Source organism: Phaseolus vulgaris, chromosome 6 (genome assembly GCF_000499845.2).
Source record: "Phaseolus vulgaris cultivar G19833 chromosome 6, P. vulgaris v2.0, whole genome shotgun sequence".
Taxonomy (NCBI): Eukaryota; Viridiplantae; Streptophyta; class Magnoliopsida; order Fabales; family Fabaceae; genus Phaseolus; species Phaseolus vulgaris.
In genome coordinates, this window is record NC_023754.2 from 818,262 (window position 1) to 840,401 (window position 22,140).

At 51.5% G+C, this 22,140-nt stretch overlaps 1 protein-coding gene across 1 annotated transcript; it reads right to left on the reverse strand.

Moving 5' to 3' along the window:
- Positions 1-1,710: 1,710 nt before the first annotated feature.
- LOC137832964 (uncharacterized) lies at positions 1,711-5,103 on the reverse strand. The gene has a single exon (XM_068641368.1). The coding sequence runs from the start codon at positions 5,101-5,103 to the stop codon at positions 1,711-1,713; it is 3,393 nt and encodes a 1,130-aa protein (XP_068497469.1).
- Positions 5,104-22,140: the final 17,037 nt, after the last annotated feature.

Consider the following 22,140-nt stretch of genomic DNA (forward strand, 5'->3'; position numbering starts at 1 on the left):
CACCCGCCTTTCTTCGTTGGATTCTTCCACCACGAAATTTTGGAAACATGGTGAGCTTTCGTGAATCTCAACTGGGATCATCGCGTCCGACCCATACACTAAGCTGAAAGGCGTCTCCATGGTGGAAGATTGGGGCATGGTGTGGTATGCCCACACGATCCTTGGCACTTCCTCCGCCCACGCTCCTTTGGCCTTTTCTAGCCTTCTCTTTAGCCCCCTCAGCAAAACTCTGTTTGCTGACTCTACCTGCCCATTAGTCTGGGGGTGTTCAACTGATGCGAACACCTGCTTGATGCCTACCTCAGCACACAGGTTTCTCAACTGCTGACTGGCGAACTGGGTTCCGTTATCGGATATCAGCCAACTAGGTACGCCGAAACGGCACACAATATTCTTCCACACAAAGTGTTGGACTTTGTGCGCAGTGATCTGGGCCACGGGCTCCGCCTCTATCCACATGGTGAAGTACTCGATGGCGACGATCAAGTACTTCATCTGCCTTATCGCCAGCGGAAACGGACCTAGGATGTCGATTCCCCAGGTTTGGAAAGGCCATGGGCTGTATATGGATCGCAGCTCCTCTGGCGGCGCCTTGTGCCAGTCTGCGTGTTTTTGGCATTGCTTACAACGCTGGGCGTGTCGCACGCAATCTTCCTTTACTGTTGGCCAATAAAAACCTGCGCGCACCACCTTAGAAGCTAAGGACCTTCCGCCTACATGGCTCCCACAAATGCCTTCGTGGAGCTCCGTCATTATTCTGGTACACTCGTCGCCGCTTACGCATGTTAAGATAGGGTGAGTGAAACCGTGCCTGAACAACACTCCGTCTATCAGGGTGTACCTTGCAGCGTTTCTCTTAACCTTCTTACCTTCTTCAGGCTCCACTGGGAGAACCCCATCCGCCAGGTACCGCCTGTATGGCATCATCCATGTGTCTCCTTCGGCTAAAACATGTATCTGCGCTCGCCTCCCTCCTTCGGGCGTGTCCGTGTATACACTAATGTGAGGCGCCTTCAACGTATCCTGAGTCAAGGAACGATGACTCCTTGGCCTTCCTCTCGCGGTGCTTATATGGAGGGCATCCACCCTGTTATCCTCTATGAATTTCCTCGGAGCCTTAAGCGTCTCTTGGATTACAGTCCTCTGCCTGCCCCCCTTGCCTGAGCTGGCCAGCTTGGCGAGCAGGTCAGCTCTGGCATTCTGCTCCCTTGGGACATGCACCAGCTCAAGAGCACTGAAGGCTCCCTTTAGCGATTCGATGTACCTTAAATATGCCGTCATCTACGGGTCTTTCGCCTGGAACTCACCCAACACTTGCCCTGTAACCAGTTGAGACTCACTCTTAACTAAGAGGTTTCGCGCGCCCATTTCCTTGGCTAAAAGCATTCCTGCAATCAGGGCTTCATACTCAGCCTGATTATTACTGGCTTTGAAAGCGAAGCGCAGGGCCTGCTCGATCAGTACACCGTCTGGTTCTTCCAAGACTATTCCCGCACCACTTCCTTGCTGGTTGGAAGAGCCGTCCACTGAGAGCGACCACTATGAGCCTGCCTCCGCCTCCTGTTCGCCTCCGGGCGAGAGTTCTGCCACGAAATCTGCGTATACCTGCCCTTTGATGGACCCTCTGGGCTCATACTGGATGTCGAACTCTGAAAGCTCCACCGCCCAACGCACCATCCTTCCAGCTACGTCGGGCTTCTGCAGTACCTTCTATATAGGGAGGTTCGTCATCACTAACACCGTAAAGCTGTGGAAGTAATGACGAAGCCTCCTGGCGGAAAACACCACCGCCAGCGCTGCCTTCTCCAACGCCAGGTACCTCATCTCCGCGCCTTGTAGGGCCTTGCTTAGGAAGTAGATAGGCCTTTGAACCTGGTCCTGCTCTTGGACTAACACAGAGTTGATAGCTCGTTCTGTCACCGTGAAGTACAGCCGGAGGGGCACGCCTTCTACCGGTTTGCAGAGGACCGGTGGCGCCGCCAGGTATTCTTTTAGCTTGATGAAAGCCGTTTCGCATTCGTCTGTCCATGCGAAACGACTATTCCTCTTAAGACACTGGAAATATGGGTGCCCCTTCTCTCCTCCGGCAGAAACAAACCTCGAGAGCGCCGCCATCCACCCCGTCAGCTGCTGTACTTCTTTTACTGACGTCGGGCTACGCATGGCGATGATCGCTGCGCATTTGTCGGGATTCGCCTCTATTCCCCTTTCCGTGAGCATGAAATCTAGGAACCTCCCGACCTCTACCCCAAAGACACACTTCTCGGGGTTTAGCTTGAGGCGGTACTTGGATATAGTGACGAATAATTCCTCCAGGTCTGCCACATGCTGTGCCTTATCCTTCGACGCCACTACCATATCATCCACGTAGGCGTATACGTTTCTTCCTAACATGGGTGCTAGGACCTTGTCCATCAGTCTTTTGTAGGTGGCACCCGCATTTTTCAAGCCGAAAGGCATCACCTTGTAACAATAACTGCTGGTTTCCGTCATGAATGCAGTTTTACTTTCATCTCTCGGGTGCATTTTAATCTGGTTGTACGCCGAGAAAGCGTCCAGGAAACTTAGCACCTTGCAGCCGGAGGCGCTATCTACCAACGCGTCAATGCTGGGCAGTGGGTACGAGTCCTTCGGGCACGCCTTGTTTAGGTCTGTGAAGTCCACGCACATCCTCCACTTCCCATTCGCCTTCTTTACCAGGACGACGTTGGCTAGCCACTCGGGGTATTGGATTTCCCTAATGTGGCCAGCCCTTAGCAGCTTTTGCGTTTCTTCGCGTACCACCAGCTGCCTCTCTTCATTGAATTTTCTCCTCCTTTGGCGCACGGGGCGAACCGTGGTGTCCATGCTGAGGTGATGACATAAGAAATCAGGGTCGATGCCGGGCATATCCGAGGCAGACCATGCGAAGGCGTCCAAATGGCGTGAGATCACCTCTGCCACCGCCTCCCGCTCTTCTTGGCCCAGCAGATGCCCTAGTTTAAACGTCTTGTCACCAATGCTCCTATCCACCACGTTAGTCGCTTGTTGGTCACTGCTGTTATCCTGAATGGGCGTCACCTCTTCCGCTGGCGCCGTGCCATCGGGACTCTCCTCCATGAGCGTGTCTGCTTCGGGCGTCGCCCCCACGGGTGTGGCCTCAACAGGCGTTGACCCGGAGGGCGTCGCCTCTACCATTGTCGCGTCGACACTTGGCGGGCGCTCAAACACCATGAACACGCTTTTCTTCGATTTTAGGCTGTTTTCATAACACTTCCGCGTTTCCTCCTGATCCGACTTGATAACTATTACCTTGCCGCTGAGGTCTGGCAGCTTCATCTTCATATGACGCGTGGAGGATACCGCGTTGAGCCTATTCAGCGCCGGTCTCCCCAACAAGATGTTGTAGGCGGAATTGGCGTTCACGACCAAGTATCGTATGCTTTCGGTGCGCGAGGCTTCTCCATCTGTGAATGTCGTCCTCAGCTCCAAGTAGCCTCGGACTTCCACTTGGTTGTCTGCGAACCCATATAGGCAGCCTGTGTAAGGCCTCAGAAGGTCAGGGGACAATCGCAGCTTGTTGAATGTCGACAGAAACATGACGTCTGCGGAGCTCCCTTGGTCGACAAGGACCCTGTGCACCTTACGGCCCGCTGTGACGACTGAGATGACTACAGGGTCGTTGTCGTGGGGTACAACGTCTCGGAGATCCTCTCTCGTGAACACGAGGTCCGACTCCCATGGCTCACCCGAGATTCTCTCTTCAATTGAATTGACCCCCCTCGCGTATTTCTTCCGCAGGGAGGCGGTGGGTCCCCCGCCGGAAAAACCTCCAGCAATGGTGTGGACCTCGCCGAGTACAGGCATCTCGTGTGCTTGCTCCTCTTTTGGCGCCGGCGGGGCGGCGGTCGTGGCGGGTTCTGCGACGTAATCCTTCAGAAACCCGCTCCTCACCAGCTCATCAAGCTGATAACCCAACGAGAGGCAGTTGTGAATGTGATGACCGAAAGCCTCGTGGAACTCGCACCAGGAGTCTTTCCGTGGCCCTAACACCTTGTCGGTTTTCGCCGGTCGCCTCAACCTCTCAGCTATATTAGGCACGACGATCAGGTCCTTCAGCTCCACCACAAAGTTGTACCTCGCCGGTCTTGCCCTCTCTCTGACTGGACGATCCCCTCCTGCTGGACCCCTGGGCTGGGGTTTCCTGGTCTCATAGGGGCGTCTCCCCTCTGGCTTTTTTCTCCCCGTCGTGGTTTCGTTGACCCTGACGGGTTGAGCCCGCGTCTGTGCTCTCGGGCGCGAAGGTACAACGCTGGTGCGCTTCTCACACACCTCTCCTTCAGAGGCGATATGTTCCACCGCCCGACGCCGTATTTCAGCAAAAGTCCTTGGACGATTGCGAATAATGGATTCGCAGAAAGGGCCGGGACACACGCCTTTCCTGAAGGCATACACAATCATGGGCTCCTCCGACGTGCCCACTTTCACCACTTGGGACCCGAAGCGGTTGATGTACTCCTTCAAACTCTCCCCTTGGTATTGCTTCACGTCGAACAGATCGTAGGATACTGGCGGAGGGGCCCTGTTCGCCAGGTATTGCTCTCTGAACAACTGGGACAGCTGTTGGAAAGAGGTGATATGGCCACTAGGAAGGCTGATAAACCAATCCATGGCCATTCCTGTCAAAGTGCTCATGAAGAGCTTGCACCTTGCGGCGTCAGAACCGCCCACTAACACCATCTGTGTGTGGAACGCCGTGAGATGCGCCTCAGGGTCTTCCATCCCAGTGAATATCGCCTTGGGCCCTGCGAAGGTGTTGGGGATCGCTGCATCTAGGATCTCCTGCGAGAAGGGAGTGGAAAACTCTCTCGGTGGGGTGAGATGCTCCACCTCTTCATTCTCGCGTTGCACCTGGTTGTTCCTCAGACTCCGACGCAACTCCTCATTAACGCGACGGAGCTCGTCGTTTCTCACATGCGAGGCGTCGAGATCCGCCTGCATGCGCTCTTGCTCTATCTTCGAGTCCACCATATCATCTTGCAGCCCCCGCATTATCTCCAGCACCTGCTGCATGGACATTTCTTCTCCCGCAGCGCGTGCGGTACCTCGTCTAGTGGTGGCCATTCTTCACTGTTTTCTCAAATGCGATCGTGACTTGATAGATCTTTTCGAACTTGCGATGGGACCAATGTTTTACATCGGCCCCACGGTGGGCGCCAAATGTTCCGTCCGGTTGGCCTGGGACGTCTTCGTGCGCGACCTCAACCATCAGCTAGGGACTCCTTCACACTGGTTACCTGTGGATTCCTGCAAAGAAGGACAAAGGGGCGCCCTAGCGGTCGTTTGCACTCCGACGCTCAAGTCAGCCAGCAAGAAACACCAAAACTATGCACCTCCGTATCGGAGCACCGCGCGTGGCACTCTGAAGGTGGTGAAAAGGGAACTGTGTCTGGTGTGTATTTCTCGTTCTGGCAAAGCTCTTTCCCTAGTCCCTTGTGCGTAACCTCAAGGCTCGAGCAAGCAACTAGAGAGTTTCTGGTCAGTTTGCCAAAAGTTCGAACCCCGTTCCCAACATTCAAAGCGCTATTTAAGCTCTTCCCGTATTCAAAGCGCCTTAAAGCGCATTTAATTATAAAACGCTCAGCGCATTTAAGACGTTCGAAACGTTCGGGAGCATTTATAGTACCTTAAACGCTCGAAACGGAAAATGTATTAAATAACCCTAATTACCTTGCACCTGACAACGTGGCGTTTCCATCCTGACTTGGCTGTTGTACACGTGGAGGGCCTCACAGCACCGTTACCCTATCTGAGGGTGTTCCCTCGCGTGAGTTCTCCTACCTGGGAGTGCAACTGCGCAAGGGGTGACTTTTTGGGTGCCAACTCATGCCCCCAAGCCTCTAGTCACTCACTGTGAGAGCGTATCTACCTTCCTCTCGTGCCCTGTGCCTGGCTGCCCCCGGGCGTGACCCCTCTCCTGGGTCGTATCTATCCCAAGGGTGTTTCTGGACGGCAGGGGCACTTCACGAGGCAGGTTGCTCTATACTGGCGCTATTTCTATGGCCTTGAAGCCACCTTTCTCTTCTCTTTATCACTGTTCCCTGGTTATCCGGGGTTTGGGGCCTTCCCACGGCGTCGCCCCCTCCATGGTCTTTCCTACCCATGGGTATCGGGGAGCAGCGCTGTGGTCACCTTGCTCTTGTGTCATTCCATCTTGGCGACACCCTGCTGGGCGGCGCCTTATCTCAGCGACGCCCTGCTAGGCGACGCCTTACCTTGGCGACGCTTTCTCTTGGCGAGGCCTGCACTTGGCGTCACCCCCACCTAGGCGACGCCTTACGTTGACTTTGACCTCGACGTTGACTTTGACCTTGACTTTGTCAACGCCCGGGTACGGGACGGTACACCTATCAACAACAAGGGTTGGTTCGTTTGGGTGAGGAGCAGAAGTAGCTGAGGTTGGAGGGGCTATGGGCGTCGAAGTACCCACCCCACCAGCGGCTGCCCTGCGTTTGGCGAGCAGGTCGGCTAGCTTCTTCTTGTTGTTTTTGTTAAAGCCCATATCTACACGAAAACAACAAGTTAACACAGGAAATCACAAAGGCAAGTGAGCAAGAACCAAATGAGATAAGAAGCATGGGAACGAGAAAATACCGATGTATGTCTTATGGTTTTTGGGGTTAAACTCGCGTTTGAGTAAGTGCAAGGTGATGAAGGGGGCAGGGAGTCCAGAGAAGAGCTCACATACTCCTCGCTCCTGAAGGGAAAGGTCCTCAAGCCTCCGAGCCCTTTGGAGGTTTGGCTTCTCCGTCCAGTATAGGGGAAACCCATCTAGAAGGGCAGGGTCCCTCCGATTGCTCCGAACTTTGAAGAAGTTCTTCTTGAACCCCTTGTATGATTGTTGCAATAGCGTTAAAAGTACCCTCCCAACCACACCATTGAAACTAACCCACAACTTCTTCCTAGGGTCTTTAACTTCGAAGAAATAAAGGAAAGTGTCTACAGACGGCGTAAGGCCGAGGCTGTAGCAAAGAATGGAGAAAGCCCTTACGAACGCCCAAGTGTTGGGATGCAGTTGGGCGGGGGCAACATTCACTTCGGTTAGGAGCGTGCGCTCAAAGGGAGTGAGCGGTAATCGACGCCTGAGCCTTCGGAAGATGGTCGAATAGATGAAGCAGAAAGGGCCTTCAGGACCAGAGGCTTCATCAGCACATACTGGCTCACCCTCGCGGCAAGCCACTACCCTCATGAACTTGTCATGATCTTTGCCAAAAACACGCGACGGGTGGCAAGTTTGTTTCTTCCTATAGGTCGCTATGTTCTCAAGGGATGTAAAGGTGGATGTTTCCCCTAAAAGATCCGCTGGAGCCCAGCGATACATGGACCTGTAGAACGAGGCAGAAGGAGGGGGAACTGGCGAAGAGGTTGGAACAGGGGATGAAGTTGAAGTTGAATTGGAGTCTGAGGGAGAAGCTGGAGAAGGTTCTTGATTGGTCATCTTTGATAAGGAAGCTAAAAAAGAGAAGAAAAAGAAAATCTTTAGAGTAAGGGATGGCGTAACTCGACAAAACCAGGGAAAAACAGAAAAACAGAGACTCGAGACATGAACAATAGAAATGAATGCGCGAAGAAATGCAAGAATCTTAAACAATCCTAGGTAGTTATAAGCATGTTACAAGCAACGAAATCATAAATGGTAAAGTGATCGAGAAATAAAAACCATACCTTTCGAATGTTGAGTTTGGAGGGTTTGAGTTTTGGAAGAAAGAGAAGAGAGCGTTTTTCGCATAAATGCTAAGCGAAGGTTCGCGTAAGTGAAAGTAATGGAACAGTGGGGAAAGCGTAAGAGTTAAAGTGTTTGAACATTGCACGAAGAAGTTCGAGTGCCAACAAGTCCCAACCATCGATTTTGACACGTGTACGTTGATTAACAAAGAATGGTGAGATGTCACTTCGGTGTACTGTTCACGCCCGTTACCCAGTGCCACGTAGGTCGCCCAGCACAATCACCTAGCCTCTTCACTAAGAGACTGACCTCAGACATCGTGCACCGATGCTTGGTGATGGAAAGGGGCCGCGAGGTGGACCCCAGACGCACTTACCAGATGATTGGTTAGTCTTTGGACATTGGTATCCTAAGTCCGTTGTTGTAGATAAATATCAGACCTTGCCAGTAGAGGGAGAAGATCAGACATCGGTCGTCTGAACGTTGTAGAAGGCCACATAAGGTGAGACTAAGAGTTACGATAAGTTAACAGTTAAAGGACATGAGATATGTGGAAAGCCTAAGTCACGAGGTTTCCATGCACGTGGTGTGTATGACGCATGAAGGCGCAACACATGAGGATAATCTTGGGAGGCGTTAAAGTCCATTAGGGTTAGGGTTTCCATGGAAGTTCATGCATGGCACGTGAATACTTAGGGCATCCACGAAGCAGATGGCGCTAGAGAATAGGTGCACAAGTTGGTACCCAAGCGGCCACTCTGTTATTCATTGCACTCCAGTTAAGGAAGGTTCCATGTGCCAGATACGCTAAAATTACCTAAGTAGCGGTGCAGGGACATTTTCCAAGGAACCCTAGATAGGGGTAACAACACAAAGGTAAACCCTGGTTTCAGCCTATATAAAGGGTGCGAAGAACCCTAGTAAGGTACGTAATTTTTTTAGACTGAAGCTGATACACACACTTGGTGTTTCTTTGCCCTAATACTGACTTGAGCGTCGGAGTGCGCACGGCTGCTAGGGCGCCCCTTTGTCTTTGCAGGTGAGAGGTTTCTTGATCAAGAAAACACGATCCAAGGGCCAAAGCAGCTGTTGGAGTCAACCGGCGAAGCAAGTCAACCGGCAGGAACACCATGCAATGGTGGCACAAAGTTGTAATGGACATTGGGCTAAACAAGAGGTCAACCATGGTCTTTTGGGACAATTTAAAATTATGCATGCGCGCGGTTTGTTGCTCCTCACTATAGGAAGGAACTCTTGTTGAAGCTCCAACGACTTCAATAAGGACCTAGAAGTGTAGATGAGTACTTTAAAGATTTTGAAATTACTTTAACTCAAAATGACATGCATGAAAGTGAGGAATCTAAAATAGCTAGATTTGTAAGTGAATTAAGAAGATAAATCCAAGATGTGGAAGAACTTTATGAGTATTCCTCATTAGAGAAAATGGTTCACCTAGCCATCAAGGTTGAATCTCAACTTTCAAAGAAAATTCATTTCAAAACCACTCATACTGATGACTTCTACAAATCATGTTGGAAAGAAAAAAATAAAGTTTCTTCAAAAACTTTTCCTTAAATTTTTGTGAAAGATTCCACTTACAATCCAAGAAATTCTAAACCCTCCACTTCTACACCTAAGTCACCCACCAAAACCTCAAGTCAAAAATGTTTTAAGTGTCTAGGTTTTGGGCATATTGCAACCAATTGTCATTCTAAGAGAAATATGATGGTTAAGGATTCAAATTACCGTTCACACTATGAGAAGTTATCTCCACTTCTAAGTGAAGACCTCACCAGAGGGATAAATGGATAAAGACTAGAGCATCTAATATTCTTTCTGCTAGTCTTCTTAAGAATAAAACAAGTTGTAAATAAATTGGGCTCACTTGAGGGATCCAAATAGCATGATAGGCAAAGAATAGGTGCCTTTAGCATAAATAGGAGTGCTTATAGCAAAATGGGCTTAATTCAAGCCCACTTTTTCAAGACAAGGCATCTAGGTTTAGGAAGTTGACCTAGTTTCTAGAAGAATGAGTCGTATGTGCGGTTTTGACTTAAGCCAATGACCTAGACCGCCCCTTTTGGTCATTCCCATCTTACCCTTGCTCTTCTTGTTTTCCAAGCCACCCATTCCTATAAATAGGGTGTCATACTCTTTGTATTTTCACATGTTGAATTTGAATAGAAAAGTTACTTTGCACAAATTATGTGAGGTGTTTGTAAGGCTTGTTTCCTCTTAGCATTATGTCTCATCTTAAGTGATTGCAGAGCCCTCAAGTGGCGGCAATCTCACTTATCTTAGAGTAAGACCACACTCCAAGTGGTGTGACCAACTCTCTTCCATCACATAAGCATTTCCTTCCTTCACCTCTTCCATTTTTTCCATTAGTCGGGGGTAGCGGATAAGCTGAAGTTTCCCCTAAAGAGAGATCAATTTTTTGGGATCACGAAGAGATGCGTGGTGCGAGTTTCACAGGGCATTTGGGCATAGCGTCGAACGATGCATAGCCTTAAGTTACCAACTGGCCAGTTTGGTCAAAGAAGGTTTCTTAAAGGAGTATCTTGAGGCTAACCAGGAGAAACTAAGAGGAGAAGTTGCAACCGATGATCAAACGCATGAAACCCTAATCCATGGGGAGTTGAACACTATCCCAAGAGGGTTTTCTGGAGGGGAAAACTCGACCTCCAAGCGAAAACGATATGCACGAGCAATAATGTCCTTGGATACGAGGAGGTCTGACTGCTCTGCAGAGCCTTCTCTCTATATCACCAGTTCCGACCTGGAGGATGTGTTCCCCCATGAGGATGATCCAGTGGTGATATCTGTTGTTACGGTAAGACGAAAGGTGCACAAAGTCCTGATCGACTAATGGAGATAGAGATCAAGAAGAGGTAGAGGCCGAAGATCAAGGTCAAGAGGGGGTAGAGGCCGAAGTTGAAGAGGCTCAAGAAGTCATTAGCCTACCTCAAAGGCTTACAAGGAGCAAGTTTAAAGAATTAGGAAGTGTACCGCCCTGGTAGTCGGAAGTGATGACGTGGCATCCCGCTACAGTATAGGCGTGTTGACAAGGCGCCAGGTTGGCAGAAGGGAAGGAAGTCGGGGGGCTCGTGAAGTCGCCAGTTATTAAGTTGGCGTGTTCCGATCTCCAGCATACCAGAACCGGCGATCACCAGGTTGGAGATGAAGTCGCCAGATGTAAACTCAGGCGACCTTGAGATTGGAGATCGCCAGAGAAAGCACATCGCCAGAGATGAAGGTGGTGCAGATTATGAAGGCGGCCGGCGAGACCACAGAGAAGGTGTACGAAGGCACCCTAACTCGCCAGTTCCAGTAGAGATCGCACTCCCAAGTTAGCTATGTACTGGGCAGTACCATGCATAGGTAACTTAGCAAAACGAGAGTAGAAGCAGCGCCCAAGTCAAGGAGGCTCCAGATGAAGGCACATGTACGACTAGATGCGAGCCACGTGTCCAAGTCTGTAACTGCCAGGAGAGAGAAAGTAACCAGGTATATAAGAGTTCTTAACGAACTTTCTGAGGTACGCACGTTCAGATTATACTCTTTACGCTTGCGAGTTCTAGAGCACACTGTGAGAGAGAATTTGCACGGTTCTTGTTCTCTTAGTATTTGGTGGTTCGGCTACTGACTTGGGCGTTGGAGTGCGATCGGCCGCAGCGGAGCCGCTCTGTTCTTTTGCAGGTTCTTGAAGTGGATCTCGGAGAGGGACGGACGTTGGAAGCGGTGCGCAAGTCGATCCTGTGACGAGGCAAGCTCCTACGTTCTGGTCAACAGGCAGGATCATCAGGCGCCCACCGTGGGGCCGTGTAAAACTTGCTCCCATCCACAGCGTGAGTTCTTGAAGGTTTTCGAAGTTTTCTGCGTGGTTGTGTGCTGGTGCAACCATCGTTCGCTTTTTGCTTGAAATTTGTTCGGTAAATTCGCGTTTTATACCGTTCGTTTGGGTTTTCGATCGGTGAAGAAAGGTTTTCCTGCTGTTTACGCGTAGTTTGTTCGGTGGAGTTGAGTTCTTCCGCTCGTTGGGTTATCCGTGGGAAGAGCAGTGGTTTCCGGTGGAGTTGCAGGTTTCTTTGAAGGTTGCGGTGTTCTTGAGTTTCCTTGCGGAGTTTCGCGCGGTTTCCTTCCGATTGATCGCTGAATCGATCGTAGCTGAAGCAAGTGTTGTTCGCTGCATTCTGTGATTCGTTAAGTTCATGAGAAAAATGAGAAGCAATCGTTCGAGCCCCGTGGCGCCTGTCGCTGCTGAAGGCGACGCCGCCATGACCATGGCGCAGATGGTAGACATTATGCGCTCGTTGCAGGCGACTGTGGAAGCCTCGCGCATAGAGCAGGCGCGAATGCATGAGGACCTGGCCGCCTCCCGGGCCAGGAATGATGAGCTTACCAAGGTAACTGAGGAGCTGTGTCAAGCTCTTCAGGAGCAGCAAGGGCGTCCTATTGCTGAAGAGGTCGCGCCGTCGTCGCCACCTCGGGTTTTTCCTATGCCTTTCGCTCAGGCGATTACTGACACGCCCATTCCTACGAGCGTGGTCCCTGTCAAGGCTGTCTTTACCGGCGTGGAGGATCCAGAGGCCCATCTGACCACGTTCCATACGCAGATGATGCTGTCGGGAGGGTCATACGCCGTGTATTGCAAGATGTTCGTAAGCACGCTCCAGGGAACGACGTTGGAATGGTTTGTGAGCCTACCTAACGGTCACATAACCAGTTTTCAGCAGTTCTCGAAGGTTTTCGTCGAGCAATACATCGTGAACAAGGCACCGCCCAGGGTGTCTTATGATTTGTTTGATATAAGGCAGTACCAGGGAGAGTCCCTCAGAGACTACCTGAATCGCTTTGGAGCGCAGATGGTCAGATCGCCGGCCAAAGATGAAGAAATGCTGGTCTATGCATTCAAGAAGGGCGTGCTGCCAGGACCATTCTGCGAGGCCTTGATCAGGGCTCACCCTGCAACGTTTGCTGAGGTCAGGCGACTTGCGGTGGCTCACATCGCCGACGAAAGTGAGGTCGCTGAGAAGAGAGGGAGCGTGGCTCCCGCTAGGCCACGCGCCCAGACCAGGATCCAGCCGCAAAGGGTGCTGGAAACAGCGGCGGCGGCCAGGAAGGACCAGAGGACTCGCCATCCTTATGATAGGAGGAACAAGGGGAGGGGCCAAGGACGCCAGCAACCAGCACGCCGGGAATACAATCGCCCGCCTAAGCACAAGTTTGTTATGGGATTGGCGGACTTGATCGCCATTCCCAATATATCTGCCAGGTTGAAAGCGCCTGAGAAGGTGGGCGACAAGGTGCTGGGACCAAAGCCAGACGCCTGGTGTGAGTTTCACCAGGGCTTTGGCCACACTTTGGACTCGTGTTTGTCCTTAGGGTATCAGCTCAATGATCTGGTTAAGAGCGGGTTCCTAAATGACTATCTGCTGGACAGAAGAACGGGGGGAGCGTCGAGTTCCCAGCCAGCAGGTGGAGAAACCCAGCAACACGAGATGCCCATCCATGGGGAAATCTACACCATTGCAGGAGGCTTCTCAGGTGGTGGATGCACCGCATCGCAGAGGAAGAAGTACGCGCGGTCGGTGATGACAGTGGATATGTTTGAAGATCACTCGCCGGAGGTGGACATTACGTTCACCAAGCAGGATCTTCGGGACGTTGTGCCCCATGACAACGATCCCATAGTCATTTCGTTGATTACGGCGGGAAGGAAGGTCCACAGAGTTCTGGTGGACTAGGGAAGCTCGGCAGACGTGATGTTTTGGCCGACTTTCACGCAGCTGGAATTGCCCCTTGACCAGCTAAGGCCCTATGGAGGGTGCCTATATGGGTTCGCTGGTGATCAGGTGGAGGTCAGGGGGTACATTGAGTTGAGAACCACGTTTACAGACGAGGCTGGTTCGAGGACGGAGAAAATCAAGTACCTCATTGTAAACGCCCCTTCAGCATACAACATCCTGTTGGGAAGGCCCACGCTTAACAGGATAGGCGCTATACCGTCGACTCGGCACATGAAGGTGAAGTTGCCGTCTATGGAGGGGGTGGTGATCACGATCAAGTCTGATCAGAAAGAAGCAAAAAAGTGCTATGAGAATAGCCTGAAAAACAAGAGATCAGTGAGTTATGTAACAACCACCCCACCTCCCGGCGTGAAGCCCAGATCGACGGTAACGGAAGAGACCGCTGGGAGGGATGTGGAGATGGTGGACGCTGAGCTGGGAGAGGGGAACGCTGGTCTGGAGGAGGAAGAGGCGCGGAATCGCCCTGAGGAAGCGAGAGAACAGGGAATCACCAGGGCGGTGATCGCCAGGGAATCCAGGCCAAAACCTGTCGAGCAGTGGCTTGAGAAAGAGATCGGGGGAAAAATCTTCAAGCTGGGAAGATCTCTGGAGGTCGAGCTCCAGGACCAGATCGCCAAGGTGATTGAGCGCCATCTGGACGCGTTTGCATGGTCCGCTTCGGACATGCCCGGAATTGATCCCGACTTCCTGTGCCATCATCTGGCGATGGACAGCTTGGTGAGACCAGTGCGACAAAGAAGAAGAAAGTTCAACGAAGAAAGGAGGCAGGCGATTAGAGATGAGACACAGAAACTCCTTGCTGCAGGTCACATCAGGGAAGTCCAGTACCCTGAGTGGCTGGCGAATGTCGTGCTGGTGAAGAAGAGTAACGGGAAATGGCGCATGTGCGTCGATTTCACCGACCTGAACAAAGCTTGTCCAAAGGATTCGTATCCTTTACCAAGCATAGACGCCCTGGTAGATAGTGCCACAGGGTGTAAGTTGCTGAGTTTCCTGGATGCCTTCTCGGGGTATAACCAGATTAAGATGCATCCCATGGATGAAGAGAAGACAGCCTTCATGACGGAGAGATTGTGCTACTGCTACAAGGTGATGCCGTTTGGACTGAAGAACGCGGGGGCCACGTACCAGAGGTTGATGGATCGAGTACTTGCACCGATGCTGGGAAGGAACGTGCAAGCGTACGTCGATGACATGGTCGTGACCTCACCGGAAAAAAGCAAGCACGTTGCGGACTTCGAAGAATTGTTCACGACGATCGCCAAGTTCAGGTTAAAGCTTAATCCAGAGAAATGCATTTTCGGCGTGGAGGCTGGAAAGTTTTTGGGTTTTCTCTTAACTGAAAGAGGCATAGAGGCCAACCCTGATAAGTGTGCCGCCATCCTGGCGATGAGGAGCCCAGCTACGGTGAAGGAGGTTCAACAGCTAACAGGACGGATGGCAGCCCTGTCTCGCTTCGTGTCAGCTAGCGGAGAGAAGGGACATCCCTATTTTCAATGCTTGAGACGCAATAACAAGTTTGCCTGGACGAAGGAGTGCGAGGAAGCCTTCGTCAAACTGAAGGAATATCTGGCGAGCCCGCCGGTCCTGTGCCAACCGCTGGTGGGAACCCCTCTTAGGTTGTATTTTGCTGTGACTGAGAGGGCGGTGAGTGCGGTGCTCGCCCAGGATCAAGATCAGGCTCAGAAGCCTATTTATTTTGTTAGCAAGGTGTTGTAGGGCCCCGAAACGAGATATCAGGCCCTGGAGAAGGCTGCGCTGGTTGTGGTGTTTTCGGCGAGGAGGTTGCGCCACTATTTCCATAGCTTCACCATACTGGTGATGACTGACCTGCCCATCCAGAAAGTTTTGAAGAAACCCGATGTTGCGGGAAGGATGGTGAAATGGGCAGTGGAGCTGTCAGAGTTTGACATCAAGTATGAGCCCCGAGGCCCGATCAAGGGGCAAATCTTTGCAGATTTCGTGGTCGAGCTCTCGTCTGAGGAGACACGAGTTGAGGGGGACGACTTCCGTTGGGTACTCTCGGTTGATGGATCGTCGAACCAGCAGGGTAGCGGTGCTGGGGTCATTTTAGAAGGGCCCAATGGCGTGCTGTCGAGCAATCTTTGAGATTTGCCTTCAAAGCCAGTAACAATGAAGCAGAGTATGAGGTGTTGATCGTCGGAATTTTGCTGGCCAAGGAGATGGGAGCTAGGGTGCTGATGGCTAAGAGTGACTCGCTGCTAGTCACAGGGCAAGTAACAAGTGAGTTCCAGGCTAAAGATCCGCAAATGGCGGCCTATCTGGAATATGTGCAGGAGTTGAAGAGTTCTTTTGCCTCCTTCGAGGTAGTGCATGTGCCCAGAGAGCAGAATGCCCGAGCTGACTTGCTAGCTAAGCTCGCCAGTTCAGGCAAGGGGGGTAGGCAGAGGACGGTGATTCAAGAAACTCTGAAGACGCCGAGAGCGTTTGTGGCAGATCACCTGGTCCTTCAGATAAGCAGATCTGTACAGGTTTGGGTTCACTCACCCGCTCCTGGAAAGTATACATGGCGAGAAGTGCACGAGAATCATGGCGGAGCTCCACGAAGGTATATGCGGAAGCCACGTCGGGGGTCGAGCTCTGGCCGCAAGGACTCTCCGTGCAGGCTACTACTGGCCAACGATGAGAGAAGACTGCAAGAAGTATGCGCAGTGTTGCAAACAGTGCCAACAGCACGCCGATTGGCACAAGGCGCCTCCCGAGGAGTTGAAGTCGATTTACAGCCCCTGGCCGTTTCATACATGGGGAATCGACATCCTGGGACCTTTCCCAATGGCGATCAGGCAGATGAAGTACTTGGTGGTGGCAATCGAGTATTTCACCAAGTGGATCGAAGCCGAACCAGTGGCCCAGATCACCGCACACAAAATCGAAGGTTTCGTGTGGAAGAACATTGTGTGCCGGTTTGGTGTGCCCAAGCGCCTGGTGTCGGACAATGGGACTCAGTTTGCAAGTCACCTGTTGAAGAAGCTTTGCGAAGGGGTGGGAATTCAACAAGTGTTTGCATCCGTCGAGCACCCTCAGACGAATGGGCAAGTGGAGTCAGCCAATCGGGTGTTGCTGAGAGGATTGAAGAGGAGGCTCGAGAAAGCCAAGGGAAGTTGGGCTGAGGAGGTACCCCGTATAGTCTGGGCATACCACACCACCGAGCAGTCAGGAACCCATGAGACCCCGTTCAGTTTGGTCTATGGGTGTGATGCGATGATTCCAGTAGAGATCCAGGAGAGCTCGCCGAGGTTCCAGAACTTTGTAGAGGAAGACTCGAATGAAGAGAGAAGGCTGAACCTGGACCTACTGGATGAGGTCAGGGAAGAGGCGAGACTGAAAGCTGAGGCGGTGAAGAGAAGGATTGAACGAAGGTACAACTCGAAGGTGATGCCAAGGCAATTTAGAGAAGGCGACCTGGTGATGAGAAAAGCCCACCAGTACGAGATGGAGAATAAGCTGTCGCCTAAGTGGACGGGACCGTTCAGCATAACCGAGGCGCTCGGGAACAGCGCCTACCGCTTAGAGACGCTGGAAGGAGGGGCGATTCCTCGCACTTGGAACGCCACGCACCTGAAGTGGTACTATAGTTAAGAGCTTTGTAAGTAAAGACAAACACAAAAGTTACATTACAATGTCTCTGATAAAACAGTTTGAAGGGGGCACTCTTTTTTCCCTAAGGAGGGTTTTTAATGAGGTCACCCAATAAAAGAAGAGTTTACGAAGTATAAGGCGTTTTCAGATTGCATGCTTGCTGTTTTCCAAAAAGGTTTTGAAGAAAGACCTTGTCACTTGTACGTGACTCGAGGCGAGTTAAAGATATATTGCATGCTTTCTAAAAAGTTTTTAAGTCCTCATCGTTTTTCGGCGATTGGAGGCATCAGTTAAAGTTTTTAAGTCCTCATCGTTTTTCGGCGATTGGAGGCATCAGTTAAAGTTTTTAAGTCCTCATCGTCTTTCGGCGATCGGAGGCACCAGTTAAAAGACCTCAACGCCCTCGCGCGTCCTGAGGCAAGTTAAAGACCTCCTCGTCGCTGAGCGAGTGAAGGCAAGGAAGAGTAAAAGTCCTCAGTGTTTCTGGGGGCGAGAAGATGTAACCCCTGGGGCAATGTAGAGGCAAGTAAAAGACCTCCTCGCCGTCGAGCGAGTGCAGGCGAGAAAGAGTAAAAGTCCTCAGTGTTTCTGGGGGCGAGAAGATGTAACCCCTGGGGCAATGTAGAGGCACCAGTAAAAGTCCACAGTGTTTCTAGGGGGGGAGGAGATGTAACCCCTGGGGCAATGTAGAGGCACGATTTAAAGACCTTCTCGCCTATGAGCGAGTTCAGGCGAGTTAAAGACCTTCTCGCCTATGAGCGAGTTCAGGCAAGATAAAATCCTTCTCGTCTCGAACGAGTTCAAGTATGGTGTATAGGGTGGAAGAAGTTCTGAGGGTGGCTAAGGCAGGTTCGAAGAGAACGCCTAGCCACCCAGTCTCTTGCTCTGAAGCACAAGGAGGTGGAGAAGGATCCGAAAGGCGCCTCTACCTCTAGATGAAAGAGCAATGGCCAAGGTGTGAAGGCAGGAAGAAGCTGGTGTTGCCAAGAGTCTCTGGCGACCAGGAAACGATCAAGCAATGGAGAGAAGTCAAAAACCCGCTTTGATGAAGCAGATCGGGTGCAGCGGTGTTATAAAGCCAGGGGTTGAGTTAAAGTCCATTGCTTAAGGTATCATTTTACGCTAAGGTTTATTGCCTTAAGTTACGAGTTGATAAATGTGATTATTATTCGAAGTTGAGATGGTTCGAAACAGCCAAGTACAAGATCGTGCCTACGAGATTACTAAGTTATTTCGTTGAAAGTAAATCATGCAAGGAAAGTTAAAGGTAAACAAAGGGGTTACAAGAAGAAATGCGAAAGTAACTTCATTAAGCAAAGTATCAGTTCAAAAAAATACACGCCAACTTGATAAATACATGTCCAAGAAAATGTGAGTTTATTACAGAAGTATATGCAAGGGAAAGGCACGAAGGTAGCAGATGGAGAGAATCGATTAATCTTCAGCAGGAACCACCTTTCCATCCACTACCTCGTTATCAAGAGACACCATGTTGAGGTCCAGGTCGGGGAACAAGCAGGCAAATTGTTCCCGCGCAGCTTCGAATCCAGCAGCTAGAATTTGAGCAGAATTCAGCTTGAGTTCTTCAATCTGTTTCTGAAGTTCCTCAATCCGCTTCTTGAGATCTTCAGTTTGCTCTTTCAGCTCCTTATTCTGCTGCTCCAGCTCTTCAACTTGTTTCTTGAGTTGTTCATTGGTTTCTTGAGCCTGGAGAAGGTCTTCAGCAACCTTCTTGGATTCTGCTTGCGCTTGTCCCAATTCGGCGGCCAGCTCCCCATTTTTCTTGTTGGCTTCAGCAAGCTCAGCCATGGCGTCATCCCTCGCCTTTTCCACCTTTCCAAGGAGGGTCTCTCGGTCGGCTGACCTTTGCTCCAATTTCTTCACCTTGGCGGCGTCAGTTTTTATGAGAGCCTCCAGGTCAGCCACCCTGACGCGATAAGGCACAATCTTGCTCTCCAGTTCAATCTTTTCTTGAGCCAGTTGTTGCACCTTATGGCGGAGATCAGTGGCCTCCTTGCGCGCCAATCTGAGCTCAGTGCTCATTGCGTCTTCTACTCGGGAGTGTTCAATCTCCGCGAGCGTCAAGTTGAAGGACAACTTCTCCACCTTAACCTTCATGGTGCTGTTCTCTGTTTTGAGGTTGAAGAGGTCGTCCTGGAGCTTCCTGGTGGAGCTCTGCACCGCCCTAGTTATGATGGCGGGAATGTCTTCCGCTATCGTCTTCAGCTTAGCGGACAAAGGCTCCCACATCCTCGTGACCTCGAGAGGGAGGTTTGCTGCTTGGGGAGGCGCTGGTGGGGCCTGTTGTTGGTTTCCGTCGCCACCCTCTTTGGTTGGTTCTTCAGTGGGTGCTTCTGCGCGTGGTGGCGACGTCGGGGACTCGGTGATCAGAATCGGAGAGGTATGGGCAACCTCATCCCCGGTTGGAGCGGCATCTGCAGCTGAGGCGTTAGAGGGAGGACCCCCTCCAGCTGATGCATGTGGCGTGGAGGCGCTTGGGGGGTCCTCCAAGAAGTTGTCTTCGGCGGCCTCGACCGCAGGTGGCGTAGTTGCCAATGGAATGGCTTGGACTGGGGAGGCGGGAGCTGGTGGAGATGGCATTGTTGGAGGCGGAGCAGGTGTTGATGGCGGTGTTGAGGTTGGAAGAGGGGGCGGGGCAGGTGGTGAAGAAGGTGCCACCCTCTTCCTCTTTGTAACGAGGCCATCTTCGGTGACCTCATCATCTTCTTCCTCATCCTCTTGGACTATCTGGGGAGCTTTCCTCTTAGCCCTCTTGAGGACAAGTTTCTTCCGCTGGGCGGCAGGTTGGACGTCGGAGGGTGCTGGGCCCTTAGGTGGCGATCGGCCCTGAGTGGCGGCGATCTCCACCATAGAATTTGGCACTGTTTGAGAGCCCGTCGCCAACCCGTGGGTTCGGGCGAGCGCCCTCAACTCAGCGAGCATACCCTTGCCCAGCATGTTATCTGCATAGAACGAAAATGCATGGGTTAACTCAGAAAGAAAATAAGTGCATAAGGCAGTGTGCAGCGAAGCAGATGATCGGTGCAGAAAAACAAACCCAAAGTCTTGCGCATAACGCACAAGACGCCAGAAACAGTTAAACAGAAGCAGTATTAAAACAACAGTTTAAATGTTCTAACCTATTTGAATTTCGAGTTGGTCCTCGTAGAATTCGAAGCAGATCAGGGTGGTGGTAAGGAAGGTGATGTTGGCATCCGCCACCCTTTTCCAGAAAAGGCAGAGATCTCTGTCCAACGCTCCCATGCTATCAGGACTTCTGGGTCTCCTGAAGCAGCTCTTGGACTCTTTTTTCCCCTTGTCCACCCAGTACAAGGGGAAGCCGTCGAGTAGGGAGTCGTCTTTGTTGTTAGGGCGCACTTGGACGAACTTCCCTTTCCAGTCCTTATAGGATTGCTGGAAGATGGAGAAGATTGACCTCCCAGCAATCGCATTCAAGCTAACCCACAGGCGGTCTCCTGGGTGCTTGGCTTCAAAGAGGAATAGAAACACGTCTACGGATGCGGGCAACCCTAGATGGTCGCACATCACTTGGAACGCTCGCACAAACGCCCAGCTGTTGGGATGGAGCTGGGCGGCGGCGATGTTGAGCTCGGTAAGGAGCTCCCTTTCGAAACGGGTGAAAGGGAACTTGAGCTTTACCTTCTTGAATAAGGTTGTGTAGACGAAGCAGAAGGGCCCGTCAACGCTCAACTTATCGTCGGTGCAAACGGGCAGATCGGGGGGGCAAGGTAGCACTATCATCTTTTCATCGTGCTCCTTATGAAATGATTGATGAGGCTCATCCCCCTTAGTCAATCGCAAGATTGCTCCAGCAGTGTTCACGGAAGACGTTTCCCTCAACAGGGTCGAGTTGGCCCATGGGTAGAGTTTTTCGAAGTCTGGCGGGGAAATGGGGGCTCCTCCGGCGATAGGTGGAGTCGCCTGGGCCAGGTTGGGGCGGGAAGACGCAGGCCTCTCAACCTGGGAAGATGAAGCGCCACAGACTCGTGGTGGGTCGTGTGCTTGTGAAGAAGGGTTTCGTGATGAAGGAGGAGGATTCGGGGTGATCTTTGTGCGAGTCATTGTTGCAGCTGCAAAGGAAGAAGAAAAGGAAAAAATGGTCAGGGGTCACAGAGGCTGACTCGATCATGGAAGGAAGGTGAAAAACGAACGAACGTAGGTTCGTTGCGATGATTGACGAAGCCCTAAGTTACGTAGAGGGAGAAATGGAAAAAGTAACCCACAGCGTATGCACCAGACAGTTACAGGATGATGCGAATCGGTTAAAATGCAAGAAAAACCAGCAGAAGAAGGAAAGTAGGTACCTTTTGATGATCAGGAAGACGATGAAGGATGATGGTGATTCAGAATGTTGGAGAGCGCTAAGATTTTTTTGCAGAAGAAGGTTAGAGCGTTTGTGAATACGAGGGAAAGTGACGGAACAGTGTGGAGTGAAAATGGGTTTAAGAGTTTTTTCGAAATGGGTTTGGGAAGCGCAAACGGTAGCTGAAGGTAACCGTTGATGAAGCCACGTGTCGAACGATGGGTGAGGGGTTTGGTGGAGCGTCAGAGAAGCAGCAGGTACAACCGCTTGGAATTCTGCGTCAGTGCCACGTAGACCGGTGTTGACGTGACTCCTCTAGTCTTTTCGCTGGACAAGTCTTCGCTTAAGACTGGGGGGCTTGTGTACCGCCCTGGTAGTCGGAAGTGATGACGTGGCATCCCGCTACAGTATAGGCGTGTTGACAAGGCGCCAGGTTGGCAGAAGGGAAGGAAGTCGGGGGGCTCGTGAAGTCGCCAGTTATTAAGTTGGCGTGTTCCGATCTCCAGCATACCAGAACCGGCGATCACCAGGTTGGAGATGAAGTCGCCAGATGTAAACTCAGGCGACCTTGAGATTGGAGATCGCCAGAGAAAGCACATCGCCAGAGATGAAGGTGGTGCAGATTATGAAGGCGGCCGGCGAGACTACAAAGAAGGTGTACGAAGGCACCCTAACTCGCCAGTTCCAGTAGAGATCGCACT